The sequence below is a fragment of the Vanellus vanellus genome (assembly GCF_965231255.1).
Source record: "Vanellus vanellus genome assembly, chromosome: 7".
NCBI classification, from domain to species: Eukaryota; Metazoa; Chordata; class Aves; order Charadriiformes; family Charadriidae; genus Vanellus; species Vanellus vanellus.
This window is the reverse complement of record NC_138912.1, coordinates 20,921,182-20,941,945: the sequence shown is the minus strand read 5'-3', so window position 1 is coordinate 20,941,945 and position 20,764 is coordinate 20,921,182. Positions and strand designations below refer to the sequence as shown.

General features: G+C 40.9%; 1 protein-coding gene across 1 annotated transcript in view; it reads left to right on the top strand.

Annotated features, from left to right (window-relative positions):
* Positions 1 to 20,764, top strand: part of WDFY4 (WDFY family member 4) — a gene marked incomplete at its 5' end in the record, with an annotated part of 134,515 nt that overhangs the window by 16,663 nt on the left and 97,088 nt on the right. Inside the window, 9 exons of the mRNA XM_082486444.1 lie at positions 292 to 482; positions 3,061 to 3,671; positions 8,146 to 8,239; positions 15,067 to 15,281; positions 16,169 to 16,278; positions 17,238 to 17,445; positions 17,694 to 17,770; positions 18,537 to 18,755; positions 19,797 to 19,981. Coding sequence (XP_082342570.1) covers positions 292 to 482; positions 3,061 to 3,671; positions 8,146 to 8,239; positions 15,067 to 15,281; positions 16,169 to 16,278; positions 17,238 to 17,445; positions 17,694 to 17,770; positions 18,537 to 18,755; positions 19,797 to 19,981 — 1,910 coding nt within the window. The remainder of the gene's footprint in view (positions 1 to 291; positions 483 to 3,060; positions 3,672 to 8,145; positions 8,240 to 15,066; positions 15,282 to 16,168; positions 16,279 to 17,237; positions 17,446 to 17,693; positions 17,771 to 18,536; positions 18,756 to 19,796; positions 19,982 to 20,764) is intronic.

Sequence of the window (20,764 nt, the reverse complement as noted above, 5' to 3'; positions counted from 1 at the left end):
TAAGCTAAAGAGATGTTTAAGCTAAAAACTAATAAGGCATCTTTTCATTTTCATTCATTGTTATATTGGGAAGCTGTCGTCTCTGATTACAAACTGTGGTCATCCGGTCATTTTATTCCTAGTTGTTCTTGTTCCATTCAGTGTGTGTCATCTTTAGCTTAATGAGCTCTTCTTGCCTCTCCTGCTGTATTTGTAGAAATGTGGCAGTTCACACCAACACTGAAAATCTGCTTGTGAAAACTACAAGTAAAGAATAATTTAAGTAATAAATGATACCATATTTGTCCCCAGTTGTTCTGAAGGACTATGGGATGGTGCCATATATCAAGATATTTTTGGATGATGAATGCTATAGGAGTGCTACTCTCAGCATCTTGGAGCAGCTATCAGTCATCAACTATGAAGAATATATGAGCATTATTATTGGGGCCCTCTGTTCCTCTACTCAAGGGGAACTACATCTGAAACTAGACCTGCTGAAGGTAATTAATGTGGCTTCCCACTTGGTTGTTGTTTTCTTGGAAACTGCTTGGCTTGTGGGAAATTGCTCTTAATCTCACCCCTAGCACTGTGGTATTTTTTCTAAGAAGGTAAGTGCAGAAGAAAAAAGATCCATAGACCAGTTTTTGATTCTGGTAAATTGAGTGCTTTGATTTTTAGCAATGTATGTGTGGTCAACACCTTCACTCAGTATCAGATTGTGAAGTATTTTGAAGTTAAATAGTAATGCAGGGTGGAGAAATTGAAATGGTAAAAGTCACAGTTGTATGAGCAGTTCTATGTAATGTGACAGAGAAAGGAGAAACAGATGTGAATGAAAGTGGAGGAGATGTAGACGGATGATGTAAGAAGAGGTGAAGGAGTAAGATTGGAATGTGCAGGGTAGGCATGAGATGAACAGCTTGATTCTGATAATTTTCACAAGGTTGAAATTTTGCTGTCCTTAATTTTGTCGTCTCTTGCATACACCAGTATAATGGAAAAAGATGTGAGATGATGGAAAGGAGGAGTCTTCTGAATGTTTGGAGGAAGAAATTGGAACTATTCATAGCCTCTATTGTGTTTATAGAGGGTCTGATCCATAAGCAATGAAGTAGGGCAAAGAATCAGTGTGCTTTATTTTGGTTTAGATCATAGGCATCAAACTGAAAAGCAGCAGTGTTGTGAGCACTGATTTAAACTTTCATTCTACCTTCTCTACTAAGTGTGAACTAAATTCACCTTTCAGCAGCTGCTTCTGTGATAAAAGAACCACGTTACTTTATAGAAACAAAAATGTGACATAGTTTATAGCTTTGATTTGAAACAGTAAACTTTAATATTTGTGGAAAAGTTGAGTAGGGTGTCCAAACTAATATGAAAATAAATGCAGCTTCAGTGTCTAATTTTGACAAATGATAACTGTATTAAAGCATAATGTAAGCAAATGAATTTATTATCTACATCCACTGGGACTGTGATTGTGTTACACACAAATTCAGATTGATTTGCTAATATATATTTAGCTGTTAAAGCCTGAGCCCAAATGCAATTAGCACTGCCGTATTCCAGTGTGGCACGTGGACAATTATGAGGAATAACAAATAATGGAATGTGAAATAAATTCTGTTAACGTTAACTGAGTTAGGGGGTTTCCAGCCGACATCAGTTTTATAGATTCAAGACAGCGGAATACTAACTCACAGGCGATTAAATTCTAACTGAGTTAGATCTGGAGGAAATGTGGTTACTGTTGACCTTCTCTGAAATGTGTTAAAGCCATCCTGATAACTTCAACTCTGAGTTATTAAATTTACTCCCTGTTCAGAAGTCTCTGCCTGGTTTGATACATTATCATAAAAAATTGAATGACAGTAATAGAGTTCTCCCTCCCCCTCCAGTTCTGGCAACCCTTTCTCACAGTCCTAGATCCTGTTACAGGGAGATATATTTATGTTAGAAACTGTTCCTCTTCAGCAGGTTGTGAAGTGAATCTCTTTCATTGGATATCTGTTGGGAAACTTTATATGTAAAAATAGCCCTTTCCAATGTGAAAAGGTACAGCCTCAAATTTGAAAGGGCCGTGGTGCCTGAAAGAGCATCATATTTACAAAATGAATTGGGCAACATCCCAAAAATGGATTACATTCAAATACAGTAGACTGTTTCCTTGTAAGTTCTTTTTTCTCACCAATTGTACTTACACCACTACAACTGTTCATAACTTTTCTAGATTTGTTTTAAAATCGTGAGCCCATAGCATTCAAAACTTACAAGTGGTATAGGTGGGTTTTTATGCATGTGTAACATTGTCAAGTGGCATTCACTTATAACCTGCTTTAACCCATTGAAATTAGATAAAATCTAATGACTTCGTTATCTTGGGATCTGACTTTTTATGGCTTTTTTCCTCTAAAGAGTTGTGCAAACTTTAAAAATACCTCTGCTGAGAAAGGGAATTATTGTTCCCTGTCTTAATGAGGAGAGCCTGTTGCTTGCAGTACTCTTTGGGCCATCCTGGGTCGCTGCTGTTTTGGAGAGGGTCTGCTCAGTTATATAAGCAAAAGTCTAGTGTGGCTCCTTATGTTTGTTCAGGGCTGTAGGAAGACTTGCCTATAGAGAGCTGCACTGCTTTCTCAGTTTCTATATGAGGTTATTTGCACTTGAATCTTTGCTTTCATTTATTTAAGGCAAAGGCAGATTTCTTGACAGAGTCTGAGAAGACTGCTGAAAAAATAGCCAAGGGTCTGACTACCTCTGGTCAAACTGATATGTAATGCAGGAAATTTGATTTCTTTGCTTATTCCTGTGAGCGCTATTCCCTACCTGTCAGGTTGACTTTATGGATTGTTCCTGATGGTGCATTCAAATCTTGGTTGTTTGACTCATTGGGTATATTGGGGAAGGGAGGAGGAAAAAAGTTTTATGCAGTGGTGACCTTTACTTTGACCAACTTTTTTTTTTTCTTTTTTTTTTTTTTTCTTCAAAGAGTGAAATTTCAGTGATAGATCTTTGGTACAAACTTCAAATTTTAAAATGTTCTAAAGCTTCATTTGTCTCCTTCGTTCCCAATGTTTGTAGTCACTCCTGAGGATACTGGAGAGTCCCAAAAGCCATTCAGCTTTCAGAACCTGCAGTGGATTCAATGGACTCCTGTCGCTTCTCTCAGACATGGAAGGTGCATTGCGGGACCCTCCGTCTGGGTTGTGGGCAACAGTTGGACAGAATCGCATACTGGAGCTTGTTTTCTACACGCTTCAGGGGATAACAGCAGCCTTGCACCTGGACCCTGTCAACAGCAACTTCTTCCAGAGGAATGGTCTCTTTGAAAAGATGGCAGAGGATCTTGGGTCACTTGGATGCTTCTGTACGCAAGAGGAATGGCAAATCCCTCTGAGCCGTGAGAAGACAAGGACATTTGGAGAATTCTTGGATGCAGCTTTCTGCTCTTCAGAACCTTTCCCAATGTGGCTAAAGAACTGCATATGGATTCTGAATTTTCTTGATCACATGGTCAAAGGAACTCTCCATCTGGAGAGCTACTTCAAGGAGACAAAGCCAGAGACAGGAGAGGCTTCAAGAGATGATCAGGAGGGACCCCAAGCTCAAGAAGAGCATCCTGTTACTTTCCAAAGGCCAGGCAACAAATTACCTGACTCTGCCCATAGGCTATGGGGAAATCCTGAAGAGAAGTAAGTCTATTTACTACAGGAAATACAATTGTAAGACTGGTATCTGCGTTTTATATGGTAGTAAACTGAGATAAGGTGTGACATAACCTGCCTAGAACAAACAGATCAGTGCCATAGTCCCAACTCCTAGGCGTCCAGACAGCAGAAGTCACCTTTTTTTGAAAGGTAGATGATAGTAAACATTGGGGCATAAGTGTTCAGTGGAGCAGTGGGACACACAACCCTGAGAGTCACAGAGTTTGTGTTGAAGGCTCTGACAAATGCAACGTGGGAGCAGCACTGGGCCCTAAGGAAAGGGTTGCTGGGACTGGAAGCTTGTTTTTAGTCTCTGCGTGAATCTGCCCAATCAATTTTGAAGTCAGCAAAACTTTTGTTCCCTGATTACTAAGGCAGGCTGAATAAGTATTTCTGGTCATTTTTGTACTTGTTTGAAGCAACCGGAAAAACCTGCAGTAGATTTTTTTTTTTTTTTTTTTTTGCTCCGTGTGCAGCTGATTTTAAAATAGATGTGGCGATGTTTGCTCCCTGTCACCACTCTTCAAATTACACTGGAAGCTTCTGGTTAGATACTCAGTGCTGGGGAGAGGCCTTGGTGGCTCAGGAGGAATGAATACTCATGACAAAGTAGATCTTCCTGGTCCCGTTTGGGAGAATGTGCGGAGAGCGTATGGATGGTGGTGGCTGTGAGAAGTCCATAGCCTGTAGCTTAAGTATTTGTGTAAGGGAGACTTAGGGAAGATTTTGGAGAAGGAGTAGTTCAGTGGCAACTCGGGGAAGGGGATGGCTCTGCCTTCTGCTTGTCTTTCTCAAGTTACTAGATCTGAAACACAAAGCAAGGCTTCCTAGGTGCTTGTGGTGTTTTGCCTGCTGAGCTGTGAGGCTGTGCAGTAACTGAATGAATACCACTTGTGGAGAAATTAATCCTGTAAGTTGGGATCCATTCAGTTCACAGTGTTTGTTTGGGGACAGTTTGGCTTTGGTTCTGGGATGTGAAGGCACAAAGGGAAGCCAGAGGTGGCTGGAGAGTGTCCAGAACAAGCGTATGCAAACACAGCAAGGGAACGTGTACGGGCAAGCTATCAATGTTCAGGCCACACAGCCTGTATCCTTTTCCAGCAGTAAGTTTTCAGAAAATAAAAATAAGAAATCAAGTTCCCAGAGTTCCTGCAAGCCTGTGGTTCCCCTGATGCAGCTTCCTCTTAGCTGTACACTACGTTCACACTTCCTCCTGAAGACGACTTCAGCCTGGGGCTATGCAACTTGAAAAGAGGAACTTGAGTGCAGTCAGCCTAGGTGGCCTCTGATGCCCCATTCTGCAACATGTATTTAACATCCCCAAAGAAGGGGAAAGGAGGTGATCATACGGGAGCCTGTGACTGAGACACAAGAAAACCAGCATTTCAACTGGATAATATTCTAGCCCCTTACACTGTCCTCTGGTCAATAATGCTGCAAACTGCTGGGCCACAGGGGAATCGACCCTTTCATTCCCATCTGAAAAATAGCCCTCTGTGTTCCTGCTCCTGCATTAATGTTTGAGATACCTTCTGTGACAGGGTCTCTGTTTTTCCTTTTGCTCTTTGTGATTAGAGATAGCTTGCTGCAAGCTGTGCTAACCGAGGCTGATCTCTCTTTAGGAGGGAAACCCCTCTTTGTGCCCACCTTAGCGAATAGCTGCTGCAGCTGCTGTTAGCACAGGCTCACTGTGCTAATGGCTCTTCAGGTTCTTTGTGGCATCTCATTTTCTTCCCAAACCTTCTTATTTGTCTTACTTTTAAGTAGCAGCCAGTGCAGTGTGGGTTTGGGATTTGCACCATGATACTGGTGGCATAGATGGAGTGGAACCATGGGGCTGACTGGCTAGCCTGCAGGCAGGAGTGTGTGAGATATTTGCAGGAGCGAGGAGTTAGTACACGGAGACAGCTCTTGTGCTAGGACAAGCCAGAAAATGAGGGCCTCTTAGAAAACCACAGAGAAGGCTGGAGATAAGGCTTATATGATATTTTTAGAGCACAGCAAGTATGCAGGGCTGGTGAGGAAGTTGAGGTGTAGTTTGATGCTGGTCAGGGCCTCTGGATTTTCCTTCTTTGTTCTTCCTTCTTAAAACCCCGGAGAGTGCTAAACCTGCCAGGCAGTGCTCAAATATAAGAAAATATCTCCTTATAATTATGGCGATGTCTTAACCATTTAATGATTTTATTTATTTTTTAAAGGATAACTTTCAATTATTGTCTTCTAATATTCACATTTTATTAGCTCACATTTTACCTTTACTACATATCATACGAGTTCTAAAAAAATATATGAAAGAAAAATTTTGCGGTTCAGAGGTAACCATATTTCTTCAGTGCCTGTCTTTAGGAAGACTGCTGTGTGTTAGGAGAACTGGACACACTGCTTGGCAATGTATTTTTACAGTGCTAGAGATGGAAGTCTGAATTGATTTGAAAGTTTGGAAAGTCAGTCCTTGAGTACAGTGGCTTAAGCTGAAAACGAACTTGCTCTGGGGAGCACAGCTACCGCAGGAAAAGAGACTGAAATTTGGTTCCTATTGATACTAGTAGGACTGGATTTTTCTCTTTAAAGGTGGCTAGGTTTTTTTGGGGGAGATGGGAGGAGGGTGTATTTTGGGTGTGTACTATTTTCTTGTTTGACATTTAAAAACTCATCCACATTCATGACAAGTACAGGTGTATGTGTCCACACGGTAGCCGCTGCTGCAGTTAAGTATACCAGATCTGATTTTGATTCATTATACAGAAAATATTGCAAAAAAGCAATTTCTTGGAAAGTATCTTTCTTCAGGGTGCAGTAAGAATTATTTGTCACTGTGTGGCAGTGTGCTACACACTAATCGCTGCTCTGATATATCAGATCACCCTTTTTAGATGTGGCCAAAATGTTAATTACAGCCTTTTTACCCTCCTTTAGATCCCTTGTAAAAGGTTTTTTTTATGCTCACTCTTTTACTTGTACCCTTTGTATTACACAGTCCATAAGGCATATTGTGCTTTATTTTTTCAGTCTAATTATGGCTGTTAGATGTTGCCTTTGCTTTTCTCATGAGATCTGTTTGGGACAGATGTTTCTGACAGCACACATCACAACTCTGGTTCAGAGGTACATGCAGAAATGCTAATTATACTCTGAATATGCTGAGCCTGCAGTGCCTAAACTAGACTTACTGTAGCTTCATCTTTGAGATATATCTGACCTCTAGCCTGCATCATGGCATAAGCAGATCTTCTCTGCCATAATTCTGATGCCTCAAATCCTTCCTGCGCCTGAATGTACAAAGGTGATATGTGGCAAAAAATGAAAACTGGTGGGGAAGCACAGATATTTAACTTTCTTCTACTAGTTTAGGCAGATTCTGGTGTTGGAAGGGAAGGGTGGCATACTGATTTCATCAAAACTGTGTCATCTTTGCTTATTGCTATTATGGTTTGAAAGTACTGAAGATATTTATTGTCTGACCAAAGCTACAAACTGCTTGAAAATTGCCAAGAAAACCAATGGCATCCTGGCTTGTATTAGAAATAGCATGGCCAGTAGAAGTAGGGAGGTGATTGTGCCCCTGTACTCAGCACTGGTGAGGCCACACCTTGAGTGTTGTGTCCAGTTTTGGGCACCTCAATACAAGAGAGATATTGAGGTGCTGGAGCGAGTGCAGAGGAGGGCAACGAAACTGGTGAAGGGCCTAGCAGACAAATCATATGAAGAGCAGTTGAAGGAGCTGGGACTGTTTAGTTTGAGGAGGAGGAGGAGGCTGAGGGGAGACCTCATCACTGTCTACAACTATCTGAAAGGACACTTTAGAGAGGTTGGTGCTGGTCTCTTCTCACAGGTAATTAATGACAGAACAAGAGGAAATGGCTTCAAGCTCCAACAGGGTAGGTTTAGACTTAACATTAGGAAAGAATTTTTCACAGAAAGGGTGGTCGGGCATTGGAATAGACTGCCCAGGGAGGTGGTTGCGTCACCATCCCTGGATGTGTTTAAGAGACGTTTAGATGTGGTGTTGGGGGATATGGTGTAGGGGAGAACTTTGTAGAGTAGGGTAGATGGTTGGACTCAATGATCCCAAGGGTCTCTTCCAACCTAGACAATTCTATGATTCTAATAGAAAATATTGTACTAGTTCTGGGCTGATGCATCAGAGGGATCCCTCTGGTTGTCTGTTCTCTGTACTGCAAGTACCTTCAAAGGCACAGTTTGTTTAAAGAGGCTGCCGCACATCTTTGAATATGCAGGTCCCCGAGATGTGAGCTCATGAGCAGGTTATGTCCTGTCTTTGTTACTCTAAGGAGTCTCACAGCTGTTCCAGGTCATCTATATTGTTTGCTTCGTTTGAAATGCTGAGCCTGGTTACTACAAGGAGGATTTAATGCTGTACTCTGCTGGAAAATTATTGGACCCTCCTTGCTGTTGTTAATGATAATTATGATAAGTCTTATGTGTCTTTTTCTTGCAGGTGGGAAATGGGAGACTGCACCATTGTACATCCAGGTGCTGTCTGTGTTATGGTGAGGTTGCTGCCAAAACTGTACAAAGAGGGACACTCTCAGGTGAGTCTGAACATATCAAAGTGCCATCTAAACAATGTCTCATACTTTTCTGTAGCTTCATTTCCAAGAATTGCTTACTCATTGCAGGTGCGGAGGTACTAAAATTTACCTAGGACACTGGCAGGAGGAGCAGTGCCAATTGCACTGAGTCAACAGATACAAGAACAACAAAGGCTCTTGGCTATCAGTTTGATTAAGTATTTCTATACCTGTCTGATGCAGTGCATGGGTCTCAGTCCCAGAATACTTACTGCAAAGGCACAACTGTAGAAGTCCTTTGAAAATTGTTTAAAATATTGCTAATAGACCTAACAACCAAAACAGTGTGGCTCTTTAGGCCTAATGGTCCATAAACTTTCAATGCAGCTTAGAATCTGCTTTGTTTCGCCAAACCTTCCATACACACACCTACTCTGAACAAATATATTGCCTATATTGTATCTGCTATCTGGTCTAAAATGCTTGAAAACAGTTTAAGTAAATACGGAGGGATTGAAATAAAACCGGATTGTTCATCCAGAGCTGCGGAAGGTGGGAGTGCAACTAACTGCTAGCACACCCCAACTCTGTGTAGTGGAACCAAGCCAGCAGCTAGTGAGATTTTGTTAATTACAGTAATTCATTTCTGAAAAACAAGTAGAATGGTTAATTGGATGGGAGAGAGTGTCATCAAGAAACTATCAGAGTTGGCTCTAGGGCTGAGCTGTATGAGACAGAGAGCCTCTCAGGCCCTCAGTAGATGGCAGTGTTCTTAAAAATATGAAGGGCTAGAGCACAAATTCCAGCAATTTCTGTTATGTATTTGTGTTCATCTTTTCTTCCTTTTCACTCCTCTTTTCTTAGCCAACAAGAAATCATTACTGATAAGTGTTTGTTTAGTATGGCTGTTGTGAATAGGATTGCTGCAGGTAAAATGGGACCACAGTTACACGGAGTCCAGAGTCAGACTCCAGCTAGGAGTTAACACATGTCCTGAAGAGTTTCTCATCAAATGAACCACAAAAAGAGGAGAAGAAAAATACAGTTTTTATGGCTAATTCTATTTAAAAGTGGGTAAGAGAATAATTGGAACCTCATGTCCTGTAGTTTGGGCAGCTCACTGATGATACCAGGTAGTGACACGAAAGGCTGGACTTCAGTACCTTAGGTCATAACATATACCACTGCATGAACCCGTGTGAAATGAGATGCTACTTGGAATGTGGGAGTCAGGCAAGATCTGATGAAAAAGGTGGACCTCATTTGCTGGTGAAGGGGAGCTACTTGGTAGAAGGATAAGTGAAGGAATTTCCCTTTGAAGAGATATATTCTGTCACAGAGTACCATTTTTTGTTTTAGTGCAGCAGTGTTTGACAGCTATATGAGATGAAATAATTTCTTTGTGGATGGAGCTTTTTTACTGTAGACTTTCATTCAAAAGTCTGAAGGGGCTTCTTGTTCTTGGTTTAAGCCTGAGTCAAATAGTACATTTTTTATGAGCAATGGTAAAGGACAGGTAGTAAGTCATGTCTTTCTACTTGGTTTAGTGCTGTGATAGATCTTTTAGGCCCAGGTGTTCAGGAGTAATCTGGAAAAATCTTCAGAATCAGTTCAGGTCATGTGCAAATACTTTGCTTTCACAGAAATGGCAATAAGAAAGCACTGCTTTTACAGAAGTATTAATGGAACTCAATAAAATTAATGTACTTTTATTCTGACCCTCAGAGATAATATCCATTTGCTGCCAAATTTGCTGCTTCTCTGTGACCTTTGTCAGAACCAAATAGTGATGGGCTGAAGCAATGTTGAGCCTGTCAGCATAGAAAAAACAGTAACAGATAGTAAAACAGGTGGTCTTGCACTTCAGCCATTTCTTCTGACTGTCTAGAATGACAATTAAAAGCTGAAGAGAATAGATTTGTGGTTGTATATTACTGCCATTCCTACGTATGATCAAAAATCATTTTAATGTCATATGGGTACGAAAATTTGCTTAAAAGCCTTAAACCCCCCCAGGAAACAGTGTTTGAGTCAGTAAACTGTACTTAGAGGATATTGCTCATGTTCATACTCGGGACTGGTACTAATCGAGTTCCCATCAAACTGCATACAGTTTGACCAAATAAAAGGCGGATTTTCATTTTATTAATATGCTGCCTGTTCAGTGATGAAAGATAGCATTGTCACTTGTTTCAAAAACTACGTACGAGTGAGACATGCTAACATCAACTTTAGATATGTGGCTCGGGATACTTGCAGGCTTTTTCCTACCTTAAAAAGAAAGAAGTTTCCTCTCAGACGTACCTATCTTATCCTTGTCTGGCATTTTTGAATTGTGGGTTTTAAGACTCCAGTGTCATGCCAGATGTTTTCTGTTTGTGATGTCAGATAGGAGATGTCCTAGATCTGACAAGGCTGGGTAAGGGAAAGAAAAGAACTTTTAAGAAGAGAATCAAAGCATGACATACTTAGATATGATCCACAGAAGACACTGTGACATTTGCAATTTGTCTGCCTTCAGACATATATTACTAATATTACTGCTAATGTAACTGTTAATATCACAGTGAATTCCTAAATTGCTGCACTGCGTTATCTGCACAAGGAGATTCTTTGGGTATTTGGCCAGAGCTTCATTCCCCTTTGGGTTGTGCAGCGAAGACTTTGGGATAAAGGAAAGGAGAATGGACCAGAAGTTGGGTAGGAGGAAGGAGATTAGGAACACCCTGGCAGTTGGTCCTCTAGTCTGGGCTGGTAGCTGAAGGTCAGCTCTTTCCCCTGAGCACTTTCCTGCAGGCTTTGCTCCAGCCTTCTTTTTTTTTTTTTTTTTTTTTTTTTTTTTTTTAAAGAAAATGCACAGCCTGTCTGCATGTTCTTTTCCAAGGTTATTTTTGGGCTTTTAGTAAGAAGTTTGCTTGTTCATTGATCAACTAACTTCTGAAGCTTTCACTGTTTATACAGACCAAGCAATTTTCCTCCTGTGCTTCCAACCCCACAGCTTGCCCTTTTATTTGTCCTCTTTCTCTTGCTATTCACTTTCTCCTTAAACAGCAGCCAGCATCTCTGAAGTTGCACAAAATCTTGGTAATGTACCCTGGATTGAAGAGATAGGACCTCTGCCAAGAGTCCCTGGCTAACTATACTGAAGATCATTTTCTACTTTGTCTTGTTTTTCATGCAATCATATCATTTATAAGGGTGCATGCAGAAACAGCTTTGCCTTCCTCTCAGGTGTCTGATGAACATCATATTATAGCACTGCACAGTAGCTTAGAAAAATGAGAAGGAGACACCGCATTCAGGTAATATGGTGGGGAAAAAATACTGCAACTAAATGTAATTTGGCATCTGCCAGACCACCAAAATTAAAAAAAGGATTCTTAACATTACGAAGAGATTTTGTTGCATGCCTTCAAATGGCCAAAACTTGCTAGTATATTTTCTCTAGAAGGCAATAGTAGCCCTGGTATTCATATGAGGAAAGCTCTGTAGCTTCTCTTACACACAAACTGTACCAAGGGGAAATGTGAAAAGCCTGATGGGGATGATAATTTGTGCGAGGCATTAAACTAGGCCCTATCTCGGTGATGTTTTTGGAAAAGTAGAAACAATTCACGCTGTTCATAGTGCTTTTTCCCTATCTACTTGCAAGGAGTGCGTGAACGCAAGTTATTCTGTATCTTTGTAAAACCAGTTATACATACTGTCAGCAAAGTAACTTTTGCTTGTTAAGGTCAGTGGATGAGAGTTAATCAGCAAAATACTGTGATAGCATGGAATGTGCTTGCACCTAGGAACTCATCAGGAATTTGAGCTGTGATAAATTTAGAAAAAAAAAAATTTATAAGATATTAAGGAAAAAAAATGCACAGATGATTTTCAGAAGTGACTCAAACTCTCTACAGCTGATGGATGTCTAGCTTTTCTTTTGAAAGCACGATTTAAAATCCTAGGTCACTTGGAATTTTTTGAAAGTGCTACTTTCGATGCCTTGATTTCTTCATTAGTAAAACTAAATCTTTGTGGTATGTTAGGAAGCTAATTCTAATTTTCTATGAAGGGCTGCTAGCTTTTCAAGTGGGAGGTGCTCCTGAGATTGAAAACTAAGTTTGCTTTTTGCAATTGCACACAGAATTATTGCTGTATCGTTCTTAACCCTAAGAAAATTAACATCCTTTTGAAATGAACCCACACTGCCAGAGGCTCAAAGTTCTTGCTCATCTTAAGCATAATCATTTTGAAGACAAATAACAGTGAATTAAATTCAGCTACCAAGTTTTGAAACTGTGGGCTCTTAGGCGCAAGAGTCAGGGAACTACTTAAAACAGATTGAGAAAACTGCTGGGTGACATTTTGCCCTTAAGACTCTATTCTGAGGCAGAGCTGTGAGCCCAGCTACATTCTAACTGCACCTTCAATATTCTGATTCATGGTGCAAGTAATATGTGTTAGGAAAATCAATCCATGCATATAGAAACACAGACTGGTTTCCTGGCCACCATTAATATTTCCACTAAAATCTCATTTTACTGGAACTAAGATCCATGAAAACAGCACATTTTATTCAAAACAAGGCAATACTGGTATCGACAAAGCTGCTAAGCTAATGAAAATAATCAATTTTTTGTATGCCATTATGCTTTTATTTGATTTATTGTGGAGTAAACCAGTAGTTTCTCTTAGTCAAGACCTGTGTCCTTCTCTGTTTTCATGTGGTTTTATACATGCAGATACTTTCCTCCATCCAGTCATAAATGGAGTAAAATAGTAATTAGAAGATCCCTAGTTATAAGTGAGGCTTTGATATACTGTAGCAATAATAGTGTATTTCAGTCTGGTGGATGATTTCTGTATTTTTTCAAACTAGAAGAGGGTAGATCTAGATTAGATATTAGGAAGAATTTTTTGACTATGAGGGTGGTGAGGCACTGGAACAGGTTGCCCAGAGAAGTTGTGGATGCCCCATCCCTGGAGGTGTTCAAGGCCAGGCTGGATGGGGCTTTGAGCAACCTGGTCTAGTGGGAGGTGTCCCTGCCCATGGCGGGGGGGGTTGGAACTAGGTGATCTTTAAGTCCCTTCCAACCTAAACCATTCCATGATTCTATGATAATGAAGTGCACAGTGAAACTTGTGTCACTGGGAATAAACATTCAGAGAGAAAAAAATGTTATCCAAAGATCTCGTCCTTCAGATATCAAAAACAGTATTTGAGTTTCCAAAAGCAATATATATGTTGTGTTGGATGTGCTAGTATTATTGTCTAAGTGTTGCAACTGGGGCTTTTTGTTGCTGAGCCCTTTGAAAACAAATTGCTTATTTGCTTTGAATTTGTCCTGTACTGGTTTTGAGTTTGGTCTGGATGCAGAAGAGCTGAATTCCTCTTTACATTTAATAAGCCGGTTTATTCTGAATCCAGTGAAGTTGCTTCTCATTCATGTTCTAAATGCAAATCCCAATGTCCTAGTCTGCATGTCTGTCACCATTGTTCTTTTCTTTAAACATTTGCACAGATATTTCCTAGAAGAGCATATGAGAAAGCCAATGAGCTCTTGGGGATGGGGAACATTTAATCTTTGTAAGATTTGTGGTTTTATATATAGAATCATAGAATGGTTTAGGTTGGAAAGGACCTTGAAGATCACCTAGTTCCAACCCCCCCGCCATAGGCAGGGACACCTCCCACTAAACCACATTGCCCAAGGCGATGTCCAGCCTGGCCTTGAACACCTCCAGGGATGGGGCCTCAACAACTTCTCTGGGTAACCTGTTCCAGTGCCTCACCACCCTCAGAGTGAAAAAATTTCTTCCTAATGTTTAATCTGAACCTGCCCTCTTCCAGTTTAAAGCCATTCCCCCTCGTCCTATCACTACATGCCCTAGTAAAAAGTCCTTCCCCAGCTCTCCTGTAGGCCCCCTTTAGGTACTGGAAGGCCGCAATAAGATCTCCCTGGAGCCTTCTCTTCTCCAGGCTGAACAGCCCCAGCTCTTTCAGCCTCTCCTCATAGGAGAGGTGCTCCAGCCCTTGGATCATCCTCGTGGCTCTCCTCTGGACATGCTCCAGCAGGTCCATGTCCTTCTTATGTTGGGGACTCCAGAGCTGGACGCAGTACTCCAGGTGGGGTCTCACGAGAGTGGAGTAGAGGGGCAGAATCACCTCCTTTGACCTGCTGGCCACACTTCTGATGCAGCCAAGAATACATTTGGCAGTATATGATGCACAGTTACTTTTGTGTGAAATCTAGTTAGGTCAATGGGATAGGCTCTGTTCCTAATTGGGAACAAATTGCTCTAAAGATAATTTTGAGAATTTAGATACTTCTTTGAGACCATTAAGAAGCAATGATGAAATAAAGCTTCAATTCAGCAAAACTTGTAGAAAAGTGTTTAAAATTAAGTAAGTGCTTCATGATATTGCTAGATACAGTTTTGTTTAAGAATAGTGTTTTTACAATGAGTACATCGTATTGATATGACTCTCCATGTGCTTAATGTTAAATATATTCTGAGTTACTCCATTGGTCTTGAAGCTTATGTGTAATAACCTGCCCTTGGTGCCCTTCTTTTGAATGAGAGCTGATCATTCTCTTCCTTCACTACCATGGCGTTGTGGCAGGAAAAGGTCAACTGTGGATGGCTGAGCAGTGACTCAGATGGATATACTTACACTATTCAAGTGCAGAGATTTATAGAGCAGTCATGCAGTTGCACTTGAGCCTCTGGCCTTAGAAGCTTCTTTTCTGGGCCACGTTTTTACACCCAGAGGTTTTACAAATGAAAATAAAATAAAATAATTCACTATGTACAGTTTTAGTTCCAGCCCACTGACTTCAGTTCTGTGTCCATTTCAGCTTTCACAGGAAATCCAGTGTGCTGTGGTTGATCATATCCAGTCTCTGGTGAAGTCAGAGAAAAGTCGCCAGGTGATGTGTGGATCTGGCTTGCTGAGAACCATCATAACTTCCTGTCAGGATGCCTTCCGCAATGAGAGCCATCCACTGCATCTGCGCCTCACTAGAGTGTTTGAGAAGCTTGCATCACAGGCTATTGAGCCAGATGTGTTAAGGTATCAGATTGTATCTAATGGAACCAATTTGCCTTAGTGCTGCAAATTTTTTGCAAAGTTTGTGCGATAATTGGATACTTTATGTAGTGCTCTAATTCAGCAAGACTCTTAGCCTTTTGTTTCAAGTCTTAGTTAATATTACTTACATATTGATCACAGGGTATATGCTTAAATGACTCACTGAAGATGGTAAGAGTCTGTAGTGTTCTGCTGCATAATCTCTGCAGGGCTTGTAAAGCCATTTAGGTATGGCAACTAATTAAGTCATTGCAAAACACGTCTCCCAGTATTCATATGGAGAAGCTGTTTCCTGAAGAGTAATAGTGACTTTTTCTTTTCTTGTATCCATGTCAATGACGGATGGAGAAATAAAAAGTGTAGTCTTGCTTCTCAGTCTCTGTTATTACTACTTTGAGAAAGTACTTTATTCTTTAATGCTCACAAATGTATTAGGTAGAGAGTACCTAATACAGATCAGAGTGCAGATGAAGTTGGATGCACAGTGGAAGACTGCATTTATTTTACTTGAAAATGGAACAGAATTTCCTTAAAAACCTGTCCCCCCTGCCTCCCCCTCCCCAAAAAAGTAGATTTTTTTTTTTTTCTGAAAAGTTAGTAGTATTCAAAAGTATTGCTGAAGTAAATAAACCTTTGATTTTTTTTCAATAGAAAAGCCATGAAAGGAGAAGTGTAAAGCAAAACAAATATTTGTGATGACACAATGGAAAACTTTCCTTCTGTTTTATTTGGGGTGTATTTAAAATCTGGTATCCAATAAGAAAGTTGGTCTCCAGAGGGCTGAGCTGAATTTGCGTGGTTGCTATGACTCCAAAGTGTCTGGCTTGATTGTTTTCCTTTTTTTGATTGCTTCTTTTTTTTCACATTAGGCAATTTCTTTCGTTGGGAGGTTCTCCATCACTACCTTCCAGGCCCAGCACAAAGACCGATGCCCTTTCATGTCAGGGGAGTGATTCAGCTAACGCAGCTCGGAATGAAGGTAAGCACACAATGAACAGCCTGTTGCTGATAGAGTGGATGGGTTATAGATGTCTCTGTAATGACAGGAAACTGCTGTTGAAGTAGGTTGCTCCGAGACAGTCACGGTGAAGGTGGAGTATGTCTGGATGTTTTAGACTGGGTATTGTCCAGGTTGAGTGGTACTTGACCACCACTGACAGCTGATCTAATGACCAGCAGAGATCAAATTATGATGTGTGCTGAAGCCAGATGCTGATATGAACTCAGACTTTGCTGGATCAGACATGGAAGTGATCTATAGAAATACTAATCATATTCTGTAAACCAAGGGGAATGTCTTCTGGGTTCACAGCATGTGGTTTATAGCTAGAAATACAATAAAGATGTGAATACAGAGCACTGCTTTTTGTAATCCCTAGGATACCCTATTAGTGTGCCTTGCTTATACAGACAATTTCCCATCCAAGTTCTTTCTCTGTTCTAACACATTTTGCTGGTGAAAGGCTACAGTAGTAGTATTTGGTGCTTAAACTGTTCTCATGCTTATGAGACACCTGATACAGCATGGTGAAAATTCAGGTTTTATGTTCTTTGCAGTCATTTTTCAGATCCTCTCCCACATGTTGGTTGTAACCATTCTGTTATGGCAGAATTGAATGATCTGTGTATAAGAAAAATGAAACCAATGGGTCGGGAACCTTTTTTACTAAAGGTGCAGTTTGGAGCTGCCTGAGATGTGTGGGGAGCAATATGGCTATCACTTCCGTAAGCTCATCTCTCCTCCCAGCCTCTCATTTTGAAATTCCTTCAGTGCAATATTTTTGTGTATTGCTGGGGATTTCTGTAGGCTGCTGAGGATGTGTTGTTTGAAGATCATGCAGTGCTGTTCTTAGCAGTGATGAACAGAGTATGGGTAAAGCCTGTGACTGAAAAAAGTATTGCAGACTGATCTGGTTCGGCACTATGTTGATCTTGTAGGTTCAGAAGAGGACATGGTGGACAATAAAACTGATCCTCAGACAGTTGTACCTGTCAGTAGCTCTTCTTGGGTGTCTAAGGGATCTGCATTGGCACTCCAGACTGCAATGAGTCTCATCTCCATGACGTCACCTCGAAACTTCCAGCTCCGCAGCACTGCTTTGGCTCCATCATTTGTGGAGTTTGACATGTCCATGGAAGGATATGGGTATTGCTGCTGTTGCTTTTCTCTTTAGCTGCTCTGCAGTCTCCAAATCACTTCTTTCTGCATCTTAGTCAATCTTCGTGCCCTATTGCTGCCTTCCTCACAGCAATGTTGGCAACCTATTTTGTTATTCTCTTATTGTGGTAGCCTAGACTCTGCCTTCCAACCGTGATTCTGCAGTGTTAAGTCACTGATAACCTTCAGGGGTGATTTTACATTTCTGATGAACAGCTGCTTGCTTGTTTCTGTAGGTGTTTATACCTCCCTACCTTGGCCACTGTCATGGGACCCAGTGCAGAGCAATCTGTCTCAGGAGGAATTGGCATGGGTAAGCACTTTCATAGAATCATAGAATCATTTTGGTTGGAAGAGACCTTTAAGATCATCAAGTCCAACTGTTAACCTAACACTGCCAAGTTACTAATAAACCATGTCCCTCAGCACTATATCTACATGACTTTTAAAAACCTCCAGGGATGGTGACTCAACTGCTTCCCTGGGCAGCCTGTTGACAATGTTTGATAACCCTTTCCGTGAAGAAATTTTTCCTAATGTCCAATATAAACCTCCCCTGGTGCAACTTGAGGCCATTAGCATTAATATTAGCAATTCAATTTTCAAGCAGGCTGCTAAGAAAACAGTCTTAAATAAGAGCCACTGGATTTTAGGGTAATCTCCCATGGAAGGAATAGAAACTGTCACTTAACATGAAAGAGGATTCTCCTGTAGATCAAAATCCTCTATTAGGTGAACTGGGAAATGGCTGTACCTTTTGCTTACTGAATTTTGTGAACTTTGACAAAACTTGCTTCTGGCTCAGTGCTTCCCAATTGATGAGCTCTATGGCACAGACATCTAGAAGTCATTTTTCCTTAGTCAATTTTAGGTCATTTATACATGTGCACATGCTCATATATGCAGTCTCTATGTTATTGAAGATAGGCAGTGAAATCTAATAGAAAAGCACAGAAATTAAACCTCATATTCTAATGTTAGTTCTTGTATGGTTCGGGCTACAAATGAAACAAAGCAGTTTGCTTATGTCTGCACAGGGAAACCAACTTCCGTACTGCTTTTTTGTATCCTGTCTACAGGCACCAGAACGTTCCCTCCCTCAAGTGGCCTGACACTGTCCTGCTGGTTTCTGGTTAGCAAGTTTGGTTTGGTGCACAACAGTCACCCAGTCCGTTTCCTCACAGTTGTGAGGCATATGTCAAGAACAGAGCAAGAATTTCTTTGCTTCTCAGTAAGCTTCTTCCCACAGGACTGTTCTTTGGTCATTTCCACAGAAGAAGTGGAATTCCAGCCACTTGGTAAGGCTCTTCTCAGTCAAGCTTCAATGCTGTGCCCTCTGATTATGTGGAATTTTTCATTAACAAGTTTCCTCTTCTTATAAGTGCCCAGGACATTAATGAGACTTTGTATCTCTTTTATTTTCTTCAGGCAGGCTGTTGTGATTGTAATTCTTAGTCATATTTCAGTTTTAAGTTTGTTATAGGCATTAAGAATTATTTTGTGGCCTGCAATATATGATAAAACTTTTATATATTCTAAGGAAAACTTTCGAATAGTAGTTATACGGTTGCGTGCAGTTGTGGGGACTGGACTTGAACCAGCTGGTGCCTGCCTGTTCTGTGTGGCAGTAGGGAGGTTTGGAGAGTAGGACCAAGGAGTTTGGGAGTGATCTAGCTTCCTAATCAAACGGGTAATTTCCTCCCCCCACTCTTAGAATGTTTTCTATCATGTCAGCCTAATAATCTTTTTTTTCTTGTTGACATTTGTCCCTCTCTCCTTATTGAATAGAGTAGGTACTTCAAATGTGAAAGTGATTGAACATTATAGAGGAGGTTGGAAATGGAATGGGAATAGTAACTGGGATTTTTCATGCATAGCTGACATTGTGTGAGTGCTCTGATTCCCTTAGATGAGGTTAAAAATCCCAGCTTGCCTCTTTTCATAAAAACTACAAATTAACGTACAGTTTTATCAGCTTATGAATTCACTAGGATTTTTTTTCTGTTAGATAACTCGGTGAATATCCTGAGGGGCTCTCCTCTTAGAATAAGTTGGTTTATTCCTAGGTCAGTCTAGTTTTGCAGCATTGAGGCAGCTAGCAGATATTATTTGGGCATATGGCTCATTGTATGCTGGAGGGATCTTGAGAGTTGTGCAAGTCTCGGGTCCTGATAATAGATCTTCAGGGAATGTTTTAAAGACATTGAACAGAATAGGACTAAATCCCTCTATACCTACAGAGAGTCATGTTTTTTGTGTCCCATTTGATAGTTGTGTTCCAGAGGCAAGGATAGGTAAGAGACTTTCTGTTGACTGTCCCCCTGTTTTTGCTGTTACAGATGTCATGGAACCTGAGGGTGAGGTCCTAAATCCCTCCCCGTTTCCAGGGCAAGCCCAGTTTGGCTGTGGCAAGCTGCTGGTCACTGGCCAGTGGCATCATCTCACAGTGACAGTTGCTAAGGAAGCAAAGAAGAGCTGCATTGTGTCAGCTTATATAAATGGTCAGATGGTCGGCTCTGCAAAGGTAAAGGCTCTCTGCATAGATCTTGTACCTGACATTTGCCTTTCATTGCTTTTCATTTTCATGTCCCCATGTGCATACCATGACTTTTTAGTATTAACCTGAGAGACTCAAAGCATGATGATTTGCATATATAACATGTGCCACTGTGCTGTGGGTGAGTAGAGTCGGAAATCCATACAAACCAGGGTGCATTTTTGCTGCTTTTCAGAAGTATGTTATCAGCTTATATTGATGCTTTGAACTAGTTTCCCCCCTCCCCCCTCAGCATGCAGATAACCAGGGCAATTTTGAGTGGGACACTCATCTGAGAGTTGGGGTTAGCTAGTTTGTGGGTACCTCAGGGTTATGTTGATGAAATTCAGTTGTACCCTTTGGCAAAAATTTTCTGAATTAGCTAGTGATTTTGAGGATCTCTCAGTTTACACTTTTTTCAGAAGTTGTCATCTAAAAAAAGTACATCACATTAAGTTGTGATCAGAGAACCTTAAAGTGAGGGTGCTTTGGATTTAGGCTAAAACCTGCAAAGGTGATGAGTTATGTAGGGACCTTCCATTTTTGAAGAGAGGCCCAGAAAAGTGAAAAGGTCATAAAGAAATAAGCTTGTGTGACTGGCCAGCTCTTTGCTAGAATCCCAAGGTGGATGGCGTTTCCTCAAGTATCTTACACAGGCATGTTTCAAGCTGTCCTCTTCCTGTTACACCCACTAAACAGTCAGCTGAGGAGCCAGTGGGCTTTTCCCCACTGGCACTCTAAGCATTCAGGAACAGGTAGATGTTCATCCGG